This window comes from Arvicola amphibius, chromosome 4, assembly GCF_903992535.2.
Source record: "Arvicola amphibius chromosome 4, mArvAmp1.2, whole genome shotgun sequence".
NCBI lineage: Eukaryota > Metazoa > Chordata > Mammalia > Rodentia > Cricetidae > Arvicola > Arvicola amphibius.
Window position 1 is genome coordinate 146,417,152 of NC_052050.1, and position 23,298 is coordinate 146,440,449.

Consider the following 23,298-nt stretch of genomic DNA (forward strand, 5'->3'; position numbering starts at 1 on the left):
AAGAATAGCCAAGATCAAAAACACTGATGACAACTTAGGTTGGAAAGGATGTAGGGTAAAGGGAACACTCCTCCATTGCTGGTGGGAGTGCAAACTGGTACAGTCCCTTTGGATATCAGTATGGTGATTTCTCAGAAAACTAGGAAACAACCTTCCTCAAGATCCAGCAATACCACTTTTGAGTATATATCCAAAGGATGCTCAATTGTGCCACAAGGACGTGCGCTCAACTATGTTCATCACATTTTTTTGTCATAGCCAGAACCTGGAAACAACATAAATGCCCCTCAACCAAATAATGGATAAGGAAAATGTGGTACATTAACACAATGGAGTACTACATAGCAGAAAAAAATAATGACATCTTGAAATTCGCAGGCAAATGGATGGATCTAGAAAATATCATATTGAACGAGGTAATCCAGACCCAGAAAGACAAATATCATATGTACTCACTCATAAGTGGCTTTTAGACATAAAGCAAAGAAAACCAGCCTACAATTCACAATCCCAGAGAACCTAGACAACAAAGAGGATCCTAAGAGAGATATACATGGATCTAATCTACATGGGAAGTAGAAAAAGACAAGATCTCCTGAGTAAATTGGGAGCATGGGTACCTTGGGAGAGGGTTGAAGGGGAGGGGAGAGGAAGGAGGATATGGGAGAAAAGTATATAGCTCAATAAAAAATTATATACAATTATAATATATAATATATTTTATTATCATTATAATATATAATATATAATTATATATGATATATATGTGCATTTTAGAGACACCATTGCTTCTTATGAAGATTACAGTTGGACAGTTAGAGCTGTCAATAAGGCAAGTGAATGGCAGCCTTTCTTAAACATCAAGTTTGCACAAGCAAACCAACGTGGAGCTAAAGAAGCAGCCTTTCCAACAACAAACAAATGCTAGGAAAAGAAGTAATTAAAATAAACTCTCTCTCTCTCTCTCTCTCTCTCTCTCTCTCTCTCTCTCTCTCTCTGTGTGTGTGTATGTGTGTGTGTGTGTGTGTATAGCAATCTCTAGTTTCTCTCCCCCCAAACACACACACATGAAAATGTCGTAATGAAACCCGTTTCTTTGTGTTCTACACAAAACTGAGATAAGAGCAGAGCTGACTTTGAAAACGAACGGTGGAAAATTCTGGAATGTGTGGTCACTACGTTCAGCTCCGGAAGATAAAGGGTGTGTAGTCCCTAGCCATCAGTGGCTGTTTGTGACGGCAAAGGGATTAACTACAAAGATAGTGTTTCCCTTTCAGTTCCTATAGTTTCTTTTTGAATCATCTGTATGTTTAGAAGGCGAGGCCAGCAACTCTGCAATGTTCAGAAAACATTGTTCCCAAGGACATCGTTCCTTTACTGAGGCTGCCCTGTAGGTGCCTTCTTCAACAGCTGAGACTCGTCCGAGGACAAAGTGAGGAGACAAAACAGATTTTCAAGAGTTTGAAAGACTTCTATATTGATTACATGTTAAATATATGTTTTATACAGTGACTCAACAAAGTACATTTTTAAAATTAATGTTACTTCTTTGTTGCTTTAAAAAAACTGGCTGCTGGAAATTTTCAAATAAAACCTGTGACTCATGATTCAAGGGAGCTGGGTTGTGGTCAGTCCGCAGAACCACTTCATTCCTTCCTGATTCTGTGACGTTAGCAAATGCCTCTGCGACAGTCTTGTCCTTTGGATCCTGCATGGGGGTTTCAGCGTCATTTTTCAGACACTCTTTATTCAATTAAGCGTCCTGTAGAGAGTACCAGGTAGCTACTGTCGTCATTGGCTGCACCACCACACCACAAACCGCAGGCAGACCCTGCCCCCTAGCGGCGGGAGGAGGAAGGGCTCTGCACCCCCCTCTCGGTCCATCCCACCCCTAGGGAGCCAGGGTCCTGAGGAGTTTCAAGAGGTGCCCACCTTCTGAGGCGCCTGTGGGGCAAAGGGAGCGAAGTGCAGAGTGTCAGAGGGATGAGCGGATGAGCAGATGGCACCCGGGTTAGATAAAGAAGCTGGCGTGGCTCGACTGCGTACTGGCGCCGCTTTCCAGGGTGACCTTTCCGTGTCACCAGAAGTTGGGGTTTCCCACGAGAACGAGGTGGGGACAGAGCTGGGTGGAAAGCCCCACCACTTCATCTTGCTGGGTTGTGGGTAATTTACCAGGGCCCCGAGCAAGCCTTATACCCAGCTGAGCCATGATTTAGTAGGGAGTTTACATTCCCTAGCCCACTGGATCTTACTCTTCTCAAAGCTGTTACAAGGTTAAGGGGTTTGAGAAGCTGCACGCGGGGGCGGGGGTACTTAGCTCAACCTTGATGCTTACTCTGCGACCTTCAAAGCAACAGATGGAGATCGGGTTCTGGCACCCTAGGACGGGGCATCTCCCACATTGCATCGTTGCTGGGTTAAGTGGGTGTGCACGAAGCTATTTAGATGATTGTTGAAAGCCAAACGGCTCCAATAGCTGCAGAACCCTCAAGTCACGGAACCCCTGCCTTAGTCCCTCACCCTTTAGTCTTCAGCTGCTGATCTTAACCTCTCTTCAGTAGATGCCCCTCCTGGACTGCAGGTTCCTAAAGGGTCATCGTGAGCAACGCCTCGCACACCTGGTGCTGGCCGCTATCACCATGGGATTCGTTTGGCAAGAAGGAGAGACCCAGCCCCCAAAGGTGAGGGGTAAGGAGAAGCCTATTAGGTGATCCTCGGGTCCCTGCACCAAGAATCAAGCCACCAGTCCGAAGTTCCACTGCACAGACTCCAGAAAATTCGAAGTAGGCAAGGGAAGGGTTAGGACTTCTCCCCGCTGCTATAGAGCTGATTTTCTTTTAGACTAATGGCCAGTTCCAAAGGCTCTTGACACCCCCATTCCAACAATGTGGGACAATCTTCCTTAGATCCCAGGAACTCATAAAACACCTTGAATATTTTTTTTTATTTTCAAATACATTGGTTATCATGATTTTCATAATCACCCTATTGTCCAGTCACCCAGAGAGCTGTCCCAAGTTCAAGGTCAATTCCTTTGCCCAGAGCAGCTGGAAGACAGTGGGAAGACCAGAGTAACTGATTCCGCTGAAACAGATGGCTTTCCCCCAGTGACACATAGGGATGTGGTCACTCCTTTATTTCCTAATACCACTTTCTGCCCAGCAAGCTGTTCATTTATCAGTCCTTTATCTAGCTCTGTGTGACTTTCGAGTTTCAGTCTGTCTGTTAGGGCATCAAACCCCAGTTCTCGAGCTTCCATTTTCTCTTTCTTTCTTTCTTTCTTTCTTTCTTTCTTTCTTTCTTTCTTTCTTCCCCTTCCTTCCTTCCTTCCTTCCTTCCTTCCTTCCTTCCTTCCTTCCTAAAAGTCTATTTATTTTATTTAATTATTTTTTTTGAGTCAAGGTCTTACAAAGTAGTCCAAAATAGACTAGGACTTTCTTTTTAGTCCAAGCTGTTCTCAAATTCATGATCCTCTTGCCTCAGCCCACCAAGTGTTGGGCTTATAGGCACGCGCCACGCTGTCCAGTTATGAGCCCCTCCTTTGTATTGTTTGTGTTGGCTGACAGTGCTGGGATAGAATCCAGGGTCTCTGTGTGCTGAGTTAATACTTCACCGTTCAACAGGAGCTCCAGATATTTCCTCTTCCCTTTTCCTCGGTTTCTCTTTCCCAGAAATCAAGGTGTGGCTCTTATTCCAGGATCGCCCGTGTGTGAGACGCCTGAGCGATGCTTTGCCAGGCACATCACATCTCTCGTCCCACAAGGAAACGCCGGAGACTGGGAGGAAAGGACAGCTCCTCTCGATTTCAACACGGCAGCATATTGTATCTCATCTTCAGAGCTCAAGTGTCTAATGTCCAGTGTTGAAGACTTGAAAACCTAGGCTTGTGACATCTTAATGAGTTCCTTTGCCATATGCTCCCTAAACTGTTCTTCTGAATCAGGAGGGGGGCTCAAGAAGGGGTGAGGGAAGCAACATCCAGCCCCCAAGGCCACCCCAGCCTCATGACCCTTACCTATATCTTGTAAGTCCTTCCTGATCCTCCAGCTGAGGGACCACTTCACCTCTTCCCATCCTCTCCAGCCCCTGCCTCCTGCAGAAGCGTGCCATGGAGTTCCACGCTCTGCAAACTCCGCAATGGTACCTTTCCTACAACACACTTCTCTCCCAGCTCTGAGGAAGGAAGAACGGCAGACAAAGATCTATAAATTGTCCTCGGTCCCAGGCTGGGGAGCCGCTCAGTGGGTAAATGACTTCCAAGCAGGCCTGACACTGGCACTTTGGTCCCCAAACCCTACGTGAAAACTGGCATGGCAATAGTAAACAAGAGAGCACTGGGTCTCACACAAGGTGGAAGGTGAGGGTCGGCACTTGAAGTTGTCCACGGACTTCTGCACGTTCAACTTGGCATGAATGTGCCTACATTCACCTATCTCTGTTTCTCTGTCCATGTCTGTCTGTCTGTCTCTGTCTCTCTGTCTCTTATTCTGTATCAGTCTCTCTCTCACACCCTACATCTACATTTCTATTCCATTTCTGCATCGTAGGCATCAATGCCTGTATCTGTATATCTGCATATCTACCTACTATCTATGTACATGCTATCTATCTACCATCTATCTATCTATCTATCTATCTATCTATCTATCTATCACCTATCTATCTATCTATCTATCTATCTATCTATCTATCTATCTATCTCTATCATCATCTATTTATCTACCTACTATCTATCTACCTACCTACCTACCATCTATCTATCTATCTATCTATCATCTATCTATCATCTATCTATCTACTATCTATCTATCTATCTATCTATCTATCTATCTATCTACTATCTATCTTTCTTTCTATCTATCTATCTATCTATCTATCATCTCCTATCTATTTATCATCTCTCTATCATCTATTTATCAATCTATCAATCTATCATCTCTCTATCATCTATCTATCACATATCTATTTTTATCTGTCTATCATATATATTATAATCTATCATCTATCTAAAGATCAATTTACATTGCTAGTTCTTAGGTCTGTAACTAAACATTTTGGTGATGCTCTGCTTTACATAGTCTTCAGAGGTTCTGTGCGCTGTGTGTACATATGCTCCATTTCTGAATTTTGCATCTCTTGCCATGTGTTCTCATAGACAGCATTCCCACTGGGTCTCTCCCAGGAAGTGTCTGTAGGGTACAGATGTGGACTACTCAGGGAACTCATTGGTCCCCAGGTTGCTTATCACAGCCAACTGTGGTGACTTCCTCTGCCAATAGAATATACAGATTGTCTGCATTCCTGTCCTGAAGGTGCTGCCAAGAACTCTTGCCATTCCTTTTGTTGAAGTCTCCAGGAAGTTGGGGCTCCCTCCCATCCTGGTCCACTCTGACCTGGTGCTGACAAACTGGACCAAAAGGAACCCAGAAGGGTAAGGAGGGAAAGGGTTCTTTAGACACCAACGGACAGAGATTCAGGATTGGGAGGACCTGGAACTTCAGCTGTCCTCAGATAAAACGGCTCACGGGCTTAGGGCTGCTTTATAGTGAGCTGTGTGTTCACACTTATCCTTTGCTCTAGGGCTCCATGAAAGAGTGGATACACACATTTAAACTGCAGATGTTCCTTCTTTGTGGGCTCTAAACACATTGGCCTCAGATGCTTTTTCCTGTTGCTTCCACTTCACATCTGGATTTCTGAATTTCAGCCTCCTGTGTAACCACACTGTGCTGGGTTTTTGGTTGTTGTTGTTGTTTTCTTTCCTCCCTCCCTCCCTCCCTCCCTCCCTTCCTCCCTCCCTCCCTCCCTCCCTCTCTCTTTCTTTCTTTTCTCAGCCCGTGGTGTATTCCCCCTTCTGCCCTCCATTCCAGTCAGGTCAGGATTGGCTGTCCAAGAGTGATCAATGTGGTTCTGAACGAGTGATTCTAGGTGTGTGGGAATCTGCTGTATGCCATTGATTCCGCCTAGTCTAAACCACTTCACAGCTGAGTTGAGCCTAGAAGCGTTTGTCTTCTAACTTTTAAACAAGCACCAAATCCGTGGAGACTTCATTTTCATAGTGAAATTTATTTCAGCTTGTAGACCCAAGACAGCGTCTACTTTTGTGATAAATTAAAACCGCAAAGGAGAAGTTGAGCTGGACAGAGAGATCTTCCTTGGCATGATGGTATAGGTAGCCATGGCTTGATCTTTGACCAGTTCTAAAGTAATAAAAAACTGGTACACATTGAAAGCTATCAAACCTAGCCTAGGATTAGTCAATTGAGATGAGTGAGATAATAAATATTATGGACATGGATTATTGTGGTGACTGCGTTGCATTGACTAAGCTGGGTTTATGATTCAAGGGAAAAGGAAAAAGAAAGTTTAAAGGGGAATGTGTCTGCTCTGGGCTGAGAATAAGGTAAAAAGCAACCACCCAACAAGTGAGGTGCAGGACCGGGGCTCCCCAGTCGTCCTTTTAGATGAACGTATTCCTGACATCTTCTAAGATGTCTACATAGAGCTTAGGGCTTTGCAGAAATGAAAGAAAGAGAAATGAAACACTCCTGAAGCAATTCAATATCAGGTCAAAGCGGCTCATGACGATGTCAAAGAGCAACACAAACAGGGTCTCTAGAATTCCAGGAGAACAGTGGGGAAAGCTTGGCGAGGGGACAGATGCTGATCGAACAGCTGGGTAGGATCGGAGTAACTAACCTGGGGCTGTGGCGAGGGCCAGCTAAAGAGCTGCAAGAATGAGCGCGCACCTGCGCAGACACAAGGCACTGGCACCGAGAGCTGAGATCCTGTGCGCGCTGTCACTCAGTGGCTCTTTGTCCAATCACAACCCGTGGTGTACTAGGTGCACGCCCATGAGTATGTTTGCACGGGCATTGCCTATGAGGGTGTGAGCCTGGGTACCGGGGACTCCAAGAATTATTTCTGGTCACCAACCGAGTTGTTCTTTTCTTGTTCTCTTTGTCATTGCCGATAACCGGAATGTGACCAGACCATGGGAAATCAGGTAAGATGTCCCCATAGAACCACTGGGGCCTTTCAAGGCTTTTGAGGAAACAACAGGGGAAGCGTGGCAAGTTCTGTGGATAGCACAGCATCAACTAAGAACTCATGAAAAGGCAAAGAAATATGTTAAAAACTCAGTAGTCCGAGCATTAGCTCTGAGAAAGGCTACCTTGTAGGGGTAAAGGAATTAATTTTTCATAACCATATGTCTACAATAAAAAGTGCAGTGTAAGAAAACAGCGAATTATGACTCTGTGGCGGAGCCTAACAGTCTCACAGGGCTTTCTCATCTGTGTACCATGTCTGTGAAAGGCCAGATGCAAGCAGACCACAGTGATAGGAAAGTCCCGTTGAAAGCCCTTGTCATCCCGTGGACTGGAGCCCTTGAGGGCAGGTCTGGTCTGCAGCCAGAGGCTCCACCTTCCATGGGCAGCAAAGCGGGCAGGGAAGCCACTCTTGCACCGTGTGTGCATTCCCCTCAACTCTGTGAAGGGTACAGGTGGGAGGTGAAGACATCGTTCCCCAAACTGACACACCTCTGCTGAACCGATGGCAATGCGTGACCCCCATCTGATTTGCTGTTTTGAGGTTCGAGTCTTGGCTTTGCTCATACTAGCTGGAGATGAAGCAGCTGCCCAGAGCGACTTCTTTGGGTTTTGTAGATTGGGTTAGATATGAATCTGATGGTCAGATGTCAGGTTGAGTAGAGATGGCCCCTCTTGATAGTCTTCCAGCCCTGTTCTGTGGCAACATCTCATGCTCGGTAAGAACTCGATCTAGCCAGGTACACAGCCATAATCTTCATATCTGCCAGGCAGGGGCAGGAGGATCGTGAGTTGGAGGACAATATGCAATATGGTAAGACCCCGCCTCACCAAAAGGGGGAGCAGGTTAGGCTAAGTTCTTAAACTATACTGAATCTGGCCATGAATAATCATTTATATGCCCTGAGATAAGAAGATAAGCTGCCTTATTTCCCGGAACCACAGCTGGTTTCAGTACCTTAATCGGGAAGAAGGGGTTCACTTTGATCCCTCTAGCTCCAGGACCCCTTAGCTTTAGACAAAAATCCTGAAGGACCAGAAACCTCTTGCTAAAATCTGCCCAACGTGGTGGGTTCCCATGACTCTTCCACTGGGGTAAAGGTCAAGGATCACCAAGGCCAGAGTCTTCAGGTTAGGGGAGCTTGGCTCTAGCTGACATGGTCTGCCTCCTTCCTGGTGGCCTCTTTCTTCCAGTAACCTGGAAACCATCATCTCTTTTCCCGGGGGAGAGAGCCTGCAGGCCTTCGTACTGGTGACCGTTTTGGTGGAGAAGGCAGCCGTGCCTGGCATTAAGGTATCCTCTCGCTTCTCAGTCTCTCACCTTCAGCCAAGCACTGTCCTCTCCCCGTGGTGGTTTCCTCCACAAGGACAGACACAGGTCTTCTCCTACTTGGTCAAGCACGAAGGAAGGGATCTGAGTTCTAGTCTGTGGTGTCAGCGTCCCTGTAGCACGAAGCGAACCATTCCTCCGTCTACGCACAGGCACCGTGAGCAGGGTGCGACGGATACCCGCTGAGCTGGCTGTCACAGTTCGTGGTCCCACAGCAGCTGGGAGTCACATAGGTTAGAGAGAAAAAGGCTGTTCTGTGAGGAGAAGGTGAAAGTAACGCATGCTTGAAGGGTCAGGCAAACTTCCCCTCAGAAATGGCAGCTGAGGGCGCGTGTGTGCATGCATGCGTGTGTGTGTGCGTGCGTGCGTGCGTGTGTGTGTGTGTGTGTGTGAATTTCTTACAAGAGAGTAACTCTGTGAATATGCAGAAGAAATGATCTCTTCCAGAGTGCAGGCATCATTGAGGTCACCCAGGTGACCCAGCCCTGGGGGCTGCAAAATTTATTTTTTCCCTTTTCAGGTCCCATGGGTTCTAGCGGGGCTGGGTATATAGACAATAGACAGTGAGACGGGAATTTTCATATCTCACCTTTATCTCTAGATTAGGGTGGTTTATGGTTTTATTGGACGCCTGCTGTTCAATAGAGTGTCCAGTCAGGGCACATAATTACTTCAGAATCTTTCACTCTCAAAAGTGAAAGTCAGGGCCGGGGTATAGCAGGAACTTAGTCCCAGGTTCCAGCCACATGCCCACACGGTAGTGAAATCCTGTGGCCATTCCGTCCTCATCCACTTGTCTCGCCCACTGGTCCCCTGGAAGATTCAGCAGCTGATGCTAATCCATCGGTTTAGCTGAGATCAGTCTAAGACAAGGAGAGCATCTGGGCCGACGGAGCTGTGAAGCTGGGAAGTCTACAGAAACTTGTCCGATGTCACACAGATCTGCGGGGAGGATCTCCCAGCTGGGGAGGCCAGATTAGGAACGACCATGACATGGGAAATCCAAAGCGAGTGAGAAAATACTAGCATTGAGGGCCTTGATGTCAAGACTTGTGCTCCAGAGGTGTGCCAGAAGTGTGGGCCGTTGCTCTGTGATCTGCCTACTCCTTGGACTTTAAGGGAAAGTCGCGTATTGAGAAAATGGATCTCATTCCTAGGCCCTGGTTCGGGGAGTGGAGGCCGTTCTGCAACACAACCAGGACACCCTGCTCCAGGCCCTGCAGCAGCTGAGACTCTCTATCCAGGACATGGCTAAAGCCTTGGCCCAAATGCATGGTAAGAAGCATGGGTGGAGCCTCCAGGGGCCTGGACCTGGGCGGGGCCCTAAGTGATGATGGTACAGCTCTCCACAAGATGGCGCTAGTCAACCAGAGAATGATTTTTTTTTCAGGCGGTAGAAACATTTATGTTTTTGCAGAATTGTTCTGTATATTTTCCTGTGATTGGCGTAGTTTGCCTTCTTCAGGGTCCAGATACGTCTTTGGTACGCTGAGCTTATGCAGAAGCCTGGGAGATTGGATGGGGTTACAAGGGGAATATTGGTTGGTTGTGCTTCAGCCTCTTTGGTTAGGATGCAGGGCGCAGGGCGCAGGGCTGTCCAGTGGAGGTGTCCGCAAACCCCTCCAGATTCATTTCCTTTTCCTCTCTGTGGCTTCTGAGACACCTGAGCCTTCCTTTAGTCTTCTGTGGCCAGTGCTAGCAGGAGCTGCCGAAGGAAGGCGTAACTGGCAACCCTTCCCTGATGGACAACTCTGTTCTGGAGGTGCAAACCATCTGGCTGGCTCTTTTAATCTTCATGAACACAGAAATCTATCAATTGTGCTTGCTGGGTGTTTAAGGGGGGTTCGAAGGAGGAGTGTGTGGTCCCTTTGTGTGAAAGACAGGGCCAAACATCCTTTCCCCTGAGTCCTGACTTCATGGGAGGAATATTTCAGGCAGTAGTGTTGACAGGGCACAGGGTGGGAAAGAAAAGTATTAATAAATGGGGTTATCCCAGGCTCTGCGCTGTCCCCCTGGAGGCCACAGGGTCACACACTTCCTGTCCACTCCCCAGTTCCGTGGCTTCAATCTTAAAGCTCCCATGGATGTATCATTTGGTCCCCAAAGTGCTCCCCAGTTGGTGACATGCATTGCAGCTTTGCCAAGATGCCCCCGGGTCACCACTCTTAAGCACCCCCAAATCCTAAGTTGAACACTGGAGTACTTGGCGAAGGTTCTGAGACTCTTCAGTGAGTCACATTGTGTGCTCCCGAGATGCACCGTAGTGTCTTATACCAGCCTCATCGGAACTAGTTTTTGAGCCTGCTACAGGCCCAGAAGGACCTTCATGATCTCTGCAGGAGGTCTGAGGACCTGGGGAGCTCTCAGATGGACCCCTTCCCTTTGGCCCTGTTTGATCCCAAAAGGAATTTCCCCATGCAATGGGATTTTCAAGGTCTCTACATACATGGAGGAAGGAAGGGACCCTGTGTCCACACTTCTCCAAAGATGACAACAGCACCCTCCACAACACCCCATGAGCCCCTCACAGTGCGGCCAGATACTCCTCTCATCTCAGGATGGAGGATGTGTCCCTGCCTCTGACATTCTTTCAACCAAAACAGCAGTAATGAGAACATCAATCCCAGAAGTGGCCAGTGAGTTCCCATCTTGAGTGCTGAGACATCATGGGGAACATAATCCTGGCGCCACCAAGCTGAGTGACAATGGCAGGTCACACGAGGAGGTTGACACACGGCTAAGGACGGAATGGGCCTTCAGATGAGTCTTCCATGCTGAGCCTACTGTGGCCCTTCAGATGGGTCATCCATACTGAGCCCACTGTGGCACTGTGGGACAGAAACAGGCCACCACTCCCTTGCCCTCTGCAGATACCTTGACACTCAGTGTCACCCGGATGGGACTGGCTGGCCGTGCCACAAACAGTAATCATGAAAGAGAGATGCTACTAATAAGAACAAAGGCTGGGAGGCACAGGCAGGGGTTCGTGCCAATTCTCTGGACAGTGTATCAAATGTAGTTGTTAATTTTCGTGTGTGATACGGACAACTTAGCTGGGTGGGTCCCCTCTTCTTTCAGCCCCCCAAATAGAGTCTACCAGACAATCCAATTATTCTCAGAGCCCGACTTCAGCAAGCATCCTGGGTTTACTCTCCCTCCCCAAGCATGCAGGCTCCGTAACAATGCCTTTTGTGGACATCAGAGGCCCCACCTCACTACAGGCCAAGTCCCCAGGCCTTTGCCCAGCTTAACACAGCTGTTATTCACAGTGCTCACAAACAGCTGAAACAATAAAATTAGACCACTGTTTTCATATTCAAACTCCCCATAAGGCCACCAGAGTTCTGAACATGTCAGCCATAGGCGTCTCAACCTGTCGTCACCCGCTTCAGTTTAGCCCTGTGTACCTGCGTGACTGTCTTGGGAGGGCTGACTTAACCTACGTGACCCATCTGGGTGGGAATTTGGGGGCCTGTTGGACAGCCAAAATATTTTCAGGGTTTCACTTCCAGGCATGATTCTGCAGCTAGCTAGTAGGTCACGCCACTGAGAGTCAACACTTCCTTAGAGAGTTTGAGCTGTGTAGTTTTCTCCAGAAAGTATTTTATTTACTTCCTTTCCTTCCTTCGGTGTCAGCAGAAGGTCTGGCTTCAGTCTGACTCACTTGACAATTTTTTCTATTAGGCACTGAGAAAAAGCTCAGATGTAAAGCCCCAGCTGTGTAACATGAGGTGTTGAATCTCTGGGATAGTTTGAATGTAACGGGCCCCCACAAACTCATAAGTGTCACTATTAGGAGATGTGACTTTGTTGGAGTAGGTGTAGCCTTGTTGGAGGAAGTATGTCACTGTGGGGTGAGCTTTGAGGTCTCATAGATGCTCAAGCCGTGCCCAGGGCTTCAGACCACTTCCTGTTGCCTGCCAGTCAAGATGTAGGACCCTCATCTCCTTCTCCAGCACCACATCTGCCTGCATGCCACCACATCAACGATAATAGACTAAACCTCTGAAACTGTAAGCCACCCCAATTAAATGTTTTTTCTTGATAAGAGTTGTCAAGGTCATGGCATCTCTTCACAGCAATATAACCCTAACTAAGACAGAACCATCCCCAGGACTTGAGCCAACAACTGGGAGAGGGGTTCATGCTTATACCTAGTGCTGAGGAGGGGACAGGAGGATCCTGGAGCTCACGGCAGCCAGTGTAGTAGAATCTGTGAGCTGCACTCAAATAGTGGCATTTCAACTGTATTTTAATAAATAAAGACTGCCTGAAGATCTGAGAGTAAAGCAGTCCCACTGGTCAGCCTTATGGACCAGGTTATGGTAACACACACCTTTAATCCCAGGAGCCACACTAGTTGCCAAAGAAACCAGATGGTACATGCCTTTAATCACAGTGGTGCACGCCTTTAATCCCAGCCCTGGGGAGGATTATAAAATGGGAGGAAACAGCTCTCAACCCACACTGAGATTCCAGAGGCAGGATCACCATTTCAGACTGAGGTTGAGGTAAGAGTCAGGGGCTGGCTGTTTTGCTTTTCAGATCTTCAGGTTGAACTTCAATTTCTGACCCTGAGCTTTTATTAATCACACCCCACACTCTCAATGTACTCTGCCTCAAAGGAGGTGGGGTAAGGGTGACACCCAACATTGACCTCTGACCTCTGTACATTAGGCATACACTTGCACACAGGCATGCACACACATAGGTAGAACTTTTCCTTTAATGGGAGCGAGCAATCAAATGTCCCCTCTGAGAAAGTGCTGGATGATACCCCCTGAGGAGGGAGGCGGGTGGGGCTGTAATGTGAGCCTTTGCTGTTAGACTCTTCCAATTTGATCATCTAATTTTGTCAAAGAACTTTTGAGTTTAAGTTTGTAAACTTATTTTTTTTTCCTAAATCCATTTGGAAAATTATCACATGGAAATCCCCTGTTAGTTGAAATCTAATAAAACTTGTGTTTCTGTTTCTAAAGTTGGCCTTCACTGGTGGATTGATTACTTAGCCTGCATATATCCAAACTATGTAAGCTGCTTCCTTAAATCCAGTTTCATTGACTTAAATCTACTTTGATCATGTTTAAGCAGCATTAGGTATGCAAACGTATACCCACTGTTGTGGGTAATTCTTTTTTTTTCTTTTTTTTCTTTTTTTGGTTTTTCGAGACAGGGTTTCTCTGCAGCTTTTTTAGAACCTGTCCTGGAACTAGCTCTTGTAGACCAGGCTGGCCTCGAACTCACAGAGATCCGCCTGCCTCTGCCTCCCGAGTGCTGGGATTAAAGGCGTGTGCCACCACCGCCCGGCTGGGTAATTCTTCTTTTGTCAACCTGACTCAAGCTAGGTTCATCTGAGATGAGGACCCTCACCTGAGAAAGATGCCTCCCTCAGATGGCCTGCAGACAAGCTTGTGGGGAATTTTCTTGATTAACGGTTGATGTGGGCATGCCTGGCTGCTGTCAGAAAACAGGCTGAGCGAGCCAGAAGGAACGAGCCAGTGGGCAGCATTTCCCCGTGGCTTCTGCTTCAGTTCCTGCCTCCAGGTTCCTGCCCTGACTTTCCTCCGTGAACGGAATATAAGCTATATGATGAAATAAACCCTTTCCCTCCCCAGGCTGCTTTCATCAGGGTTACAGCAAGGATAATAATACACACACCCAAGGCAGCTCTCCATGCGCTGAAGAGTTTTTAATCTTAACAGACGACTTCTAAGGGGTATACTGGGTCAAGCCACCTAAAAACATGCCAGCTAGAGGTTTGGTTTTGTTTTCTGTATTCCTGGGGATGGAGTGCAGGTCCTTGAGCATGCTCAGTAGGTGCTCACCCAGTGTCCCTCCTTCATCCCCAGCTTCTGCAGTTCTCTCTGATTTGGCTAGCTTTGATTTGATTTGCATCAATCCAGTTGAGTTAGAAGCCTGCTTTCCTTGGTATCCTCCATTCCCTCAGCTCTTACACTCTTTCTTCCTCCTCGAGAGGAAGCATTTGATGGAGACATCAAAATCCATTCAGGGCTGTGTGTTCCAAGGTCTCTCGCTCTCTGCGTAATGTCTGCTGTGGGTCTCTGTATTTGTTCCCATCTACTGCAGGAGGAAGCTTCTCTGATGATAGATGGGCGAGGCACTGGTCTTTAAATACAGCAGCATGCCATTTTATTGCCGAGGGCTTTTTCTTTTTTCTTTTCTAGACCAATATTATTTGGTTTCTCCCTAGGTCCCTGGGCTATCTAGTTTTAGGTTTTTGGTTACCTAAGCAGTGTTGGGTATGGGTTCCATTTTGTGGAGTGGGCTTTAAGTATCAGATATTGGTTAGTTGCGCCACAAGCTTTGTGCCGTGATTGCCATAGCATGATTTGCAGGCAGGACACAGTGTAGACGAGCAGATGGGTTTGTGACTGCCTGTTTATGGTTCTCCTTTGGAAGCCTGCAGACGACCTTCCTGCACCAGGGACGCTGGCACACAGAAGGCTCTTTGTAGGCACCAGCTTGACTTCTCCACGCTCACCGAGTTGTGTTAAGTGTGCTCTTCAGCAATAATGGCTTGTCAGTTTGTGGAGAGCAGTCTGTAGTCTTGACAACAACATGGGTTGTTTGGGGGTGCCCATGGGACCCCTTTGACCAACAACTCAATTAGATGTAACCCAATCCCAGTACTGGAGGATTTGATGACAAGAGATGTCCACTTGGTGCTCTGTGTCCCCTATTATTTGGTGATTTCATTTAGATCGTCTTCTTATATGTCTGTATTTTAGGAAACTTCTATTGTATTAGGCTTCTAAACTATCTCTCTATGACCCTTAATTTTAACTGTTTCTGTCTTCCCTCCCCCACTGTCCTTTTCCCTCCCACCCTCACTTGATTCTCCTATTCTTGTCCTTTTCATCCATCCATCTGTAACTACATAGTCTGTTTAGTTCCTTGGACTATACCTAACCTCTATGGTTCAGCCAATCGTAGCTTGGTTACTATTGACTTGTCAACTAATATCCACCTATAAGTGAATTTATACTATATTAATCTTTCTTCTTCTGGGTTACCTCACTCAGGATGATTTTTACCTGTGAATTTCATGATTTTTTTTTTTTTAGCAGCTGAGTAATATTCCATCGCAAAAATGCACCACATTTTCCTCATTCATTCATCTGTTGAGGGACATCTGGGTTGTTCTCAATTTCAGGATATTATGACTAGAGCAGCAATAAGCATGGTTGAGCAAGTGTCCTTGTGGTAGGTTGAAGTGTTCTTTGGGTATATGCCCAAGAGTGGCACAGTTGGTCCTTGAGGTAGATCAATATGTGATTTTAGCTGGAACAGCGTTTCTTTTATAAACTTTGGTGTCCTCTGTTCAGCACATAGATGTTAAGAACTGCAATTTCCTCATGGTGGATTTTTTTTTCTTTTGTGTATATAGTGTCCTTCCCACCTCTTCTGATTAGTTTTGGTTTGAAGTCTATTTTGTCAGATATTAAAATGGCCACACCAGCTTCCTTCTTAGGTCCATTTGGTAAGAATATCATTTTCTACCCTTTTATCCTTTGGGGATGGCTCTCTTGATGTTAAAGTATGTTTCTTGGAGGCAGCAGAAGAATGGATCCTGTTTTTGCATCCATTCATTCAGTCTGTATCTTCTTACTGGGGAATTGAGGCCTTTAGTCTTGACAGTAATCAATAAGCCGTGTTTGATTTCTGTTACTTTGTTGTTGTGGTTGTGGTGGTGATGGTGTGTGTGTGTGTGTTGTGTGTGTGTGTGTGTATGTGTGTGTGTGTGTGTATGTGTGCACATGTACGTTTCCCCTCTTTTGATTTGCTAGTCTGGGATTACTTATTCCTTGTGTTTTCTTGGGTGTGGTTAACCTTTTTAGGCTGGAGTTTTTTTTTTTTTTCTAGTGCCTTTAGCAGAGCTGCGTTTAAAGACAGATATTGCTTAAATATGGTTTCCTCATGGACTGTCTTACCTTTTCCATCCATTCCTCATTAATTCGTACAACTTTGATTTCTTTCTTCTGGCTAGGAGCTCTAATACAGTACCAAATGGAAGCATTGATCCTTCTCTCATGAATCTCTTTTAAAATATCCACTGGATATGTTTTACATTTTCATGTAAATCCTGCTGTGTCTATCACAAGGATTGCTTGGCTTTACCGCTGATACAGTAAGTTGTGTCAAATAGCAATTTAGTACACAGTATTACTCCTTTTGCAAAGAGCTGCTTGTAGTACTTAACAACACAATGAGAGAGCACCAATATCCAGGAGAGGTCCCAGAAAACATCTAGCACAGGGGACATAGTCACCTTGAGAAGAGAGGGTATGGCCACACTGATGAGTGTCTTAAAGCATTGAGGCCTGACATCTCAAGCCTTGTCAGCTTCAGAGAAAGTAGACAGAGAGAAGAGACAAAGAACTGGACTCCATGTGTGACAAGAGGGAAGGGAAGGGAATGGGAAGGGTGTGTTATTAGTTAAGCCTTATCAAAAGGTATATCTTTTTCTCTCAGAAACCAAGAAACCCAAACATTAATCTGGGTAAGATAAATGTGGTCTAGTCTCCAGAAGGCAGAGGGACTCAGTAATGTCGCAAAATCAGCTTTTCAAAGCAGATCAAAGACGTTTGGAATTAATAGAGCCATGATGGCAGACTTCCTTAGGTGGGAGTCCATGCAGAGTGGAATTGCTCCTCCCCCAAGCATGGCTGTCCATGCTGGCCAATGAGGCTTGGAGCTAACTGAGCCCTGTGGACCTGTGGTGACAACTCTCCGAGAAACCCTCAGCTGACACAGAAACTTCTGGACACTGGTCATTTGCTCTGCCTCTCCTGTAGAAAGGCGGGTGGTCCCTGCTCTCTGCTTTCCTCTCCTCAGTTTATCATAGTCTCTTGCACATCGTGTCTACTTAAACCATTGTGTTTTCAAAGGATGGCCTTAATCTCTTGCTGGTGGTGGTGAAGAGCAGAAAATAGAAGTACCGCAGGCGGAGGAGGCTAGCACACGAAATGGATTAACAGCCCCGTGAGGGCCTGTGCCCTCTGCAAGGGAGCATTCCAACTATGCTCGCTGCTTCCATTCTGGGCTCTGCATAGATCAGATAGGGGTGGGGGAGCCCCAGGAAAGCAGTGGGGTTCAGGCACATGTGGCCAATTGCTTTTTTGCCTCTGGTAAAGTTCGTGTTTGATTGTGTTCCAGATTATGTAGACCCAGACATATTTTACACGGTCATCCGGATCTTCGTCTCTGGGTAAGTACAGTGCCGTTGGTTTCCTGCCTGAGACCTCGGTACAGTTTCACAAATTTGTGTGAGGGTGGACAGACAGGAGCTTTCTAAAGTAAGAAATACAGCAAGCGACCAAAGCTGGCAAAGTCACCACCTGGGTCCACTCTAGGAGGACAGACCCCCCCCCCCCCACGCACCATCAGAAGGAAGAGGACTCCATGTCTGGGTACTTAAGTGCAAAGGGATTGTCCTTAGCCGCTGGACCAGGACCACGGATCTCTTAGAAGCCTAACTTGATGACAAGGGCAAAAAAAATGAGAGATGGGGTGGGGAGAGGGGAAGAGGAGGAGGAGAGGGAAAATGGAAAGGAAGCCTGAAAAGTAATTGTCATGTTTTTCCCCTTTGCCCTTTGACCTCATGAGGTCATAGCATCCAGGAATCCATCTGGAAACCAGGGTCCAGATCTTGACCCTACTGAACTGTCACTACCTTGCTCTTAGACTGCCTGGCCTTTAGAACAGTGGGGAATACAGTCTCATTGTTTTGCTGTGTGGTGGCAGGAATAGTCCAAGGCCCTTGCTAGACCTGATCCTGGGTACCCTTGTTTTATCTCATGGCTCTAGGATCCCCTACCTCTCTGTCTCTCTCTCTCTTTCTGTCTCCCTCTGTCTCCTTCCCCCCCCCCCACACACACATCAAGCAGATTTCTTCTCCCAGCTATCCCTGACTTGACAATCTAGTTCACCAACTACCAGAGTCCAGTCAGTTTTTAATTGTCTCTGTCGCATGGGATACCGTTGAGAGAAAGAATCAAGAGACAGATGAGATGCAAATCCATTATTGCCATGTCCCAGTGGAAGAAAAGCAAAATGGATACATATATAATATACTTTCTTCAAATTGAAGAGCGGTAGGACACTTTAAGTGGGGCCTGGCTTGGGAGGTGAACCCTCCTGAGGGGTAAAGATTAGAAACAAGATTTTCAGGGAGTAATGTGAGAGAAATACAGTGGAGAGTGAGCTGCCGGGCAACAATGTAGATTCTAAACAGCCCCAAAGGCTGAGTGTTGAAGGCTTGTCTGCCAGTCTGTGGTGCTGATGAGAAGTTGTGGTGCTGATGAGAAGTTGTGGAAGTATTGGGAGGTAGAAGACTCCTGGAAGGAAATTATACCCGTGAAGGGCTTGGGGGACCCCAGCCCCAAGGTCCCCAGCCTTGCTCCTTCATGTTCCCTCCACCCTGATGCATCCCTCAGTCACAGCCAGGTGATGAGATCAAAGGACCAAGGACCAAACCTCAGACCAAACCAGAAGAGCTTCATGTTCTGATAGGTCGATTCTTTCAAGTGTTTCCCCATGGCAACCATTTTGATCTAAGGGGCAACAAAGGCCTCTCTTTATATGAGACCCTACAGCAGGCATATACTAGACGGGTCAGTGAGCCAGACCTCCCTAAGTGGTTCCCTACTCTGGAGCCCCTGTCAGCTCTCTGTAGAACACCTCCATATGTCCAGAAGCTTTAAACACCTGGCTGTTTTCCCCAGTTCTGTGGGCCCAAAGTGCAGGCAAACTCTGTTATGGCCTCTAGAGGCTGAAATCAAGGTAATTGGAGGGAGGGCTGGTCTCTCTAACCATGAGGTTGTTGAGACAAAAATCTCACTATGTAGCCCAAGCTGGTCTTGAACTTGGATTTCTTTGCTCAGCCTCCCTTGCTCTGTGGTTATGGATATACATACACCAACATACCTGGACCAGGAGGCTTTAGCTGAGAATGTGACCGCAAACTTGCTTCCCAACTCAGTGCTAGTAGATTAGGTTTTGCTTTGGTGTGTGTATGTGTGTGTGTGTGTGTGTGTGTAAATGACACCTGGACTGCTAGAAGCCTCCTATATTGCCCCATCACCACTACCAAATGTCGTTTCTGACACAGTGGCGGTACTTGGAGTTTTTCTAGAACTACACATTTTTCTGACTTCTCCTTTGACCACCAGGGATGAGTCAGGGAAATTCCCACATGAAGGTTAAATTGATTGGGAGCCTTAATTGCATCTGGACGGTCCTTCCGCATTGCCGTATAATAGATCACACTGATGGGAACATCTCATAGTATGAAGTGTTCTAGGAATTCAGTTGGAAATCTTGGGGAACTAATTTTAGAGTCCTACCCACCAGTGTCTTTCAAAGGAATCCATTCTACTTCCTCCTTTCTCAGAGCATGATAGGAACCAGAAGGTAGCTTGGTTTTCATCAAAATAAGTGCAGGGTAATGATACTTTTTATCTGGTGTCTGCATAAAGCCTGTCCTCTGTTTTTCTTCCTGAGGCTGTTTCCTGGATGGCTGAGAGGCTGGACCAAATCCTACAGTGTAGCTATAGTTTCAAAAAGCATCCAGAATGTTGAGAATTTACAATAGACTTGTCTTTAAAATGTCAGTTTCCCCACTCTGCATCCGCCTTGCTTTGGGTCTTTGGTTTCTCATTTGCTTCTTAAAACACATTTTAAAAAAAAATTAGGAGAGGATTTCATATAGAAACAAGATGTGTTCCCTTCAGTTCCCAGCCCAGAAAGACCAGGAACTCCTCTGGGGGAAAATGCCACCTCATTTTTGCTGTCTCTTTTGACTTCCCCTTTCCTTGAAATCACTAGAAATAACACCAGCAAGGCTACAAATAACCTTACCATAGAGACCGGAAATGAACATGACCCCATCCCTTCCCAAACATCAGCCCAGCCTGGGAGTGCATGGGAGAGCTGCTCACCGAGACAGCAGAGTCTCACATAGCCGTGGAGTGTGAAAGCAGACCCACGCCCCTTGTGATCTGCCCTCTGTGCTGCAGTTTCCTGCATCAGCTTTAGCATGGCTGGCTACAACGAAGCCACTCCAGTGTGTGCTGGAGCTGGAGGGATACTTCCTGATGTGTTCTTGGCCTCCGCCATATTGGATAGTTCCCTTAGGCTAGCTGGACCCTTTCAAGAACTTGGCTTGAGTCTTCCGGTGGTATCATACTTGAAGGGGGACTCCCGCACAGTGGGGGCTCCTCCCCAGACCCCGATGAAGCACAGAGCATGCCTAAACACCTGTTTTTACAGAGAAATCTTTTATTAAGCAAGGAAGAAAAGTTAAAATGGCTGCTTTTTGACCCAGGCAGTAAAACAGCAGCAAATGATCTTGCAGGTGTAGTTTTAAGAGGAGAAGAGAGGGGAGGTCTGACTTAGAATGGGCTAGGAGGTAGTGGCAGAAGGCATGGAGGATGAGGGAAAAGGGTAGAGGAACAAGGGGAAGGGGGCAGGGGTATTTGTCCAGGAGGGACAAAGGGCTGCCTCTGGATAGAGAGGAGACAGACTGGCACATAGGCAAATGGGGATTTATAAAGGTAAAGGGGGACCCTGTGTTAGGACGAGTTAGCTATGTTTGCCAGACAAAGGGGACTTCTGATTGCTGGATTTCACTACTTTGATAGCTGGGCCTTGGTAGTCAGACTCAGGAAGAGGGATTGGCCAAATAAGGGAATGGACTTGGGAGCTAGCTTCAGGAATGTAATCTAAAGGGTTTTCGGCAGAGGAAATGGGAGAGAGGGGCAAGGCCTTGCCAGGGCCCACTCACCGTGCTCGAGCTGGCCAGAGGCCCTTCAGGACTGACTTGCAGAATGCTCCTTTTTCATTCATTCATTTCATCAAATAAACACACAGTGAGGGCTTCCCACATTCCAGACAGCGTCGTACGTGCTGGAAGCAGCAGCGAAGAAGAAAAACAAAGGTCTTTGTGGAGCTGGGGACTTCAGGGCAGGAAGAAGAGGCTAAGTAGACAAACCTAATCAAAGCAAACATCTTACAATGCGTGTTACCACACGGGGCAATGCCAGGTAGGATGTAGGGTACTAGGGAGAGACTACTAGGTATCTTGTTTATTGGGATCTGAAAGTACCACATCCCGGGTGACACATGAGTACATATACCTGGGCAGTGGAGCAGGCCATGCGGATTCTTGTTCCAAGCAAAGGGAACCATTGCTACGACCTTGAGAAAAGAGCAGGCATGAAGAACAGGGTCAAACATGCCAGAGAAGGTGAAGGATGCATCATTGTGGAGGTCAGACAGCATGGGCAGGACTGGCTTCCTTTGGGAGAGACACAGTCAGGGGATAACTAGCGATGTGTCTAGGGCTTCAGGTTGTCAGTTCAGCTGCCGGGTGGGGTGGGATGGTGGAGAACAAGGTTGGAAAGGAGGCGTTCAGTGGTGGACCCAAAGGGAAGCAGCTGAGGCGGAAATGAGGGGTGATCATCTTGAAGATGAGGCAGGAGCTGGAGGGGATGCATCCTGTGGGTCCTCACGCAGACCACAGAGACATGGGAGTATGTATGTGCACGCAGCGACTCTTCACACAGATCAGAACGAGCACTGGTATGGACTAGGTTCATTATCCCCATAGCAGCCATGTCTGCAGCGTTTCTTGCTCAGAAAATGTCCTTCTCCCATTGCACTAGCCCTGAAAGTCTTTGCATTGTGCGCAGACCTCTCTGAAGCCCGTTTAACTCCCAGAACAGGTACAGGAAGCAGGTTCCCCTACAAACTAGGGAGAAGCTTGGGAAGGCTTGTCCATTGTGGCTGAGCCATGAGAGCTGTGGCAGGCATTCGTGCTCCCTGGGGTTGCTAGGACGATAAATGGCTGGTGCTTACTGGATGTTTAATCTGTTCCAGGCAAATAGTGTTTGAGTTAGTTCTTACAATGACCAACAAGATAAATATGAATGTCAATGCAAAACACAGCTCTTACCTCAAAGGACTATGAGTTAGTTTATTCTTTGGCCAAACAATAGTGGCCAAAAAACACAGATTCAAATTGTTCCCAAATAACATGGCCCAACGTGGAAATGAATGGAAGAGCTTTTGGATAAAGGACAAAGAAAGTTACCAACCAAGGGATTTTGTGGGTATATTGATGGGGACCTCAGGTCGGCGAACTAGAGGAAGACAAGGAAAGCGCCATACATAGGTCACACCCAGATGGCGTATGATGGCACTTTCAGCTTTGGGGTGGTAGAAACTCTTTGTCTACTGAGTCAATACATTCCAAAGAGTCATAGAGATACCGGGTCAGACAGGAGAGGGTTAAAGATAGCCCAGTGTCATTTGAATCCTGATCTTCTAACTCTCTATGACCAGCCAGTCACTTAGCCAGTTAATCAATTAGTCAATTAGCATCTTTACCTCAGGCACGCCTCCCCCAAGAACTTCAGTTTCTACTAATACCACCCAGATGAGGAAGCCAAGGCTCTGAGAGGTTAAATGTGAAAAGCCAGGCCTACCAGCTTACACAGCGAGGCTGAGCTGAAGTCTGTATCTTCCCAGGATAGAGTCCCTGTCCCACAGTCTGCAGGACACCTCCCCTTCTTGTGTATCCTCCCTTCTGCCCTCTGTGCTGTGCCTCCTTCCTGAATGTGACTGCCCCAGCTGATAACCATAGAGATTCATGGGACAGTTGACCCCAAACAGCCTCCAAATATGGCAACCTGGCTCCTCGGTGCATTTTAAACCTCAGAGCAGAGTCTGGAGAAGATCCAGGATGTTGGGGGATGGGGGAGTCAGCACATAGTTGTTGAATATATGGGGTCCACGCGTCCTCCTTCTCTGAACACAGTGACTTAGAATGACAGAGACACCACTACAAACATGCTACTTACCCTGTGACCCAGATGCTTTGTGGGTTGGCAGAAGAGG

At 46.9% G+C, this 23,298-nt stretch overlaps 1 protein-coding gene across 10 annotated transcripts in view; it reads left to right on the plus strand.

Moving 5' to 3' along the window:
- Positions 1–23,298, plus strand: part of Ido2 (indoleamine 2,3-dioxygenase 2) — a 45,176-nt gene that overhangs the window by 16,496 nt on the left and 5,382 nt on the right. For 3 of the 10 annotated variants that reach the window (XM_038327581.1, XM_038327583.1, XM_038327580.1), the window contains 6 exons: positions 2,562–2,681; positions 5,313–5,431; positions 6,992–7,006; positions 8,244–8,343; positions 9,537–9,654; positions 17,557–17,608. In XM_038327581.1, coding sequence (XP_038183509.1) covers positions 2,562–2,681; positions 5,313–5,431; positions 6,992–7,006; positions 8,244–8,343; positions 9,537–9,654; positions 17,557–17,608 — 524 coding nt within the window. Of the gene's footprint in view, positions 1–2,558; positions 2,682–5,312; positions 5,432–6,991; positions 7,007–8,243; positions 8,344–9,536; positions 9,655–17,556; positions 17,609–23,298 lie in introns of all 10 variants that reach the window. The other 7 variants (XM_038327587.1, XM_038327586.1, XM_038327588.1 and 4 more) reach the window with 4 other exon arrangements.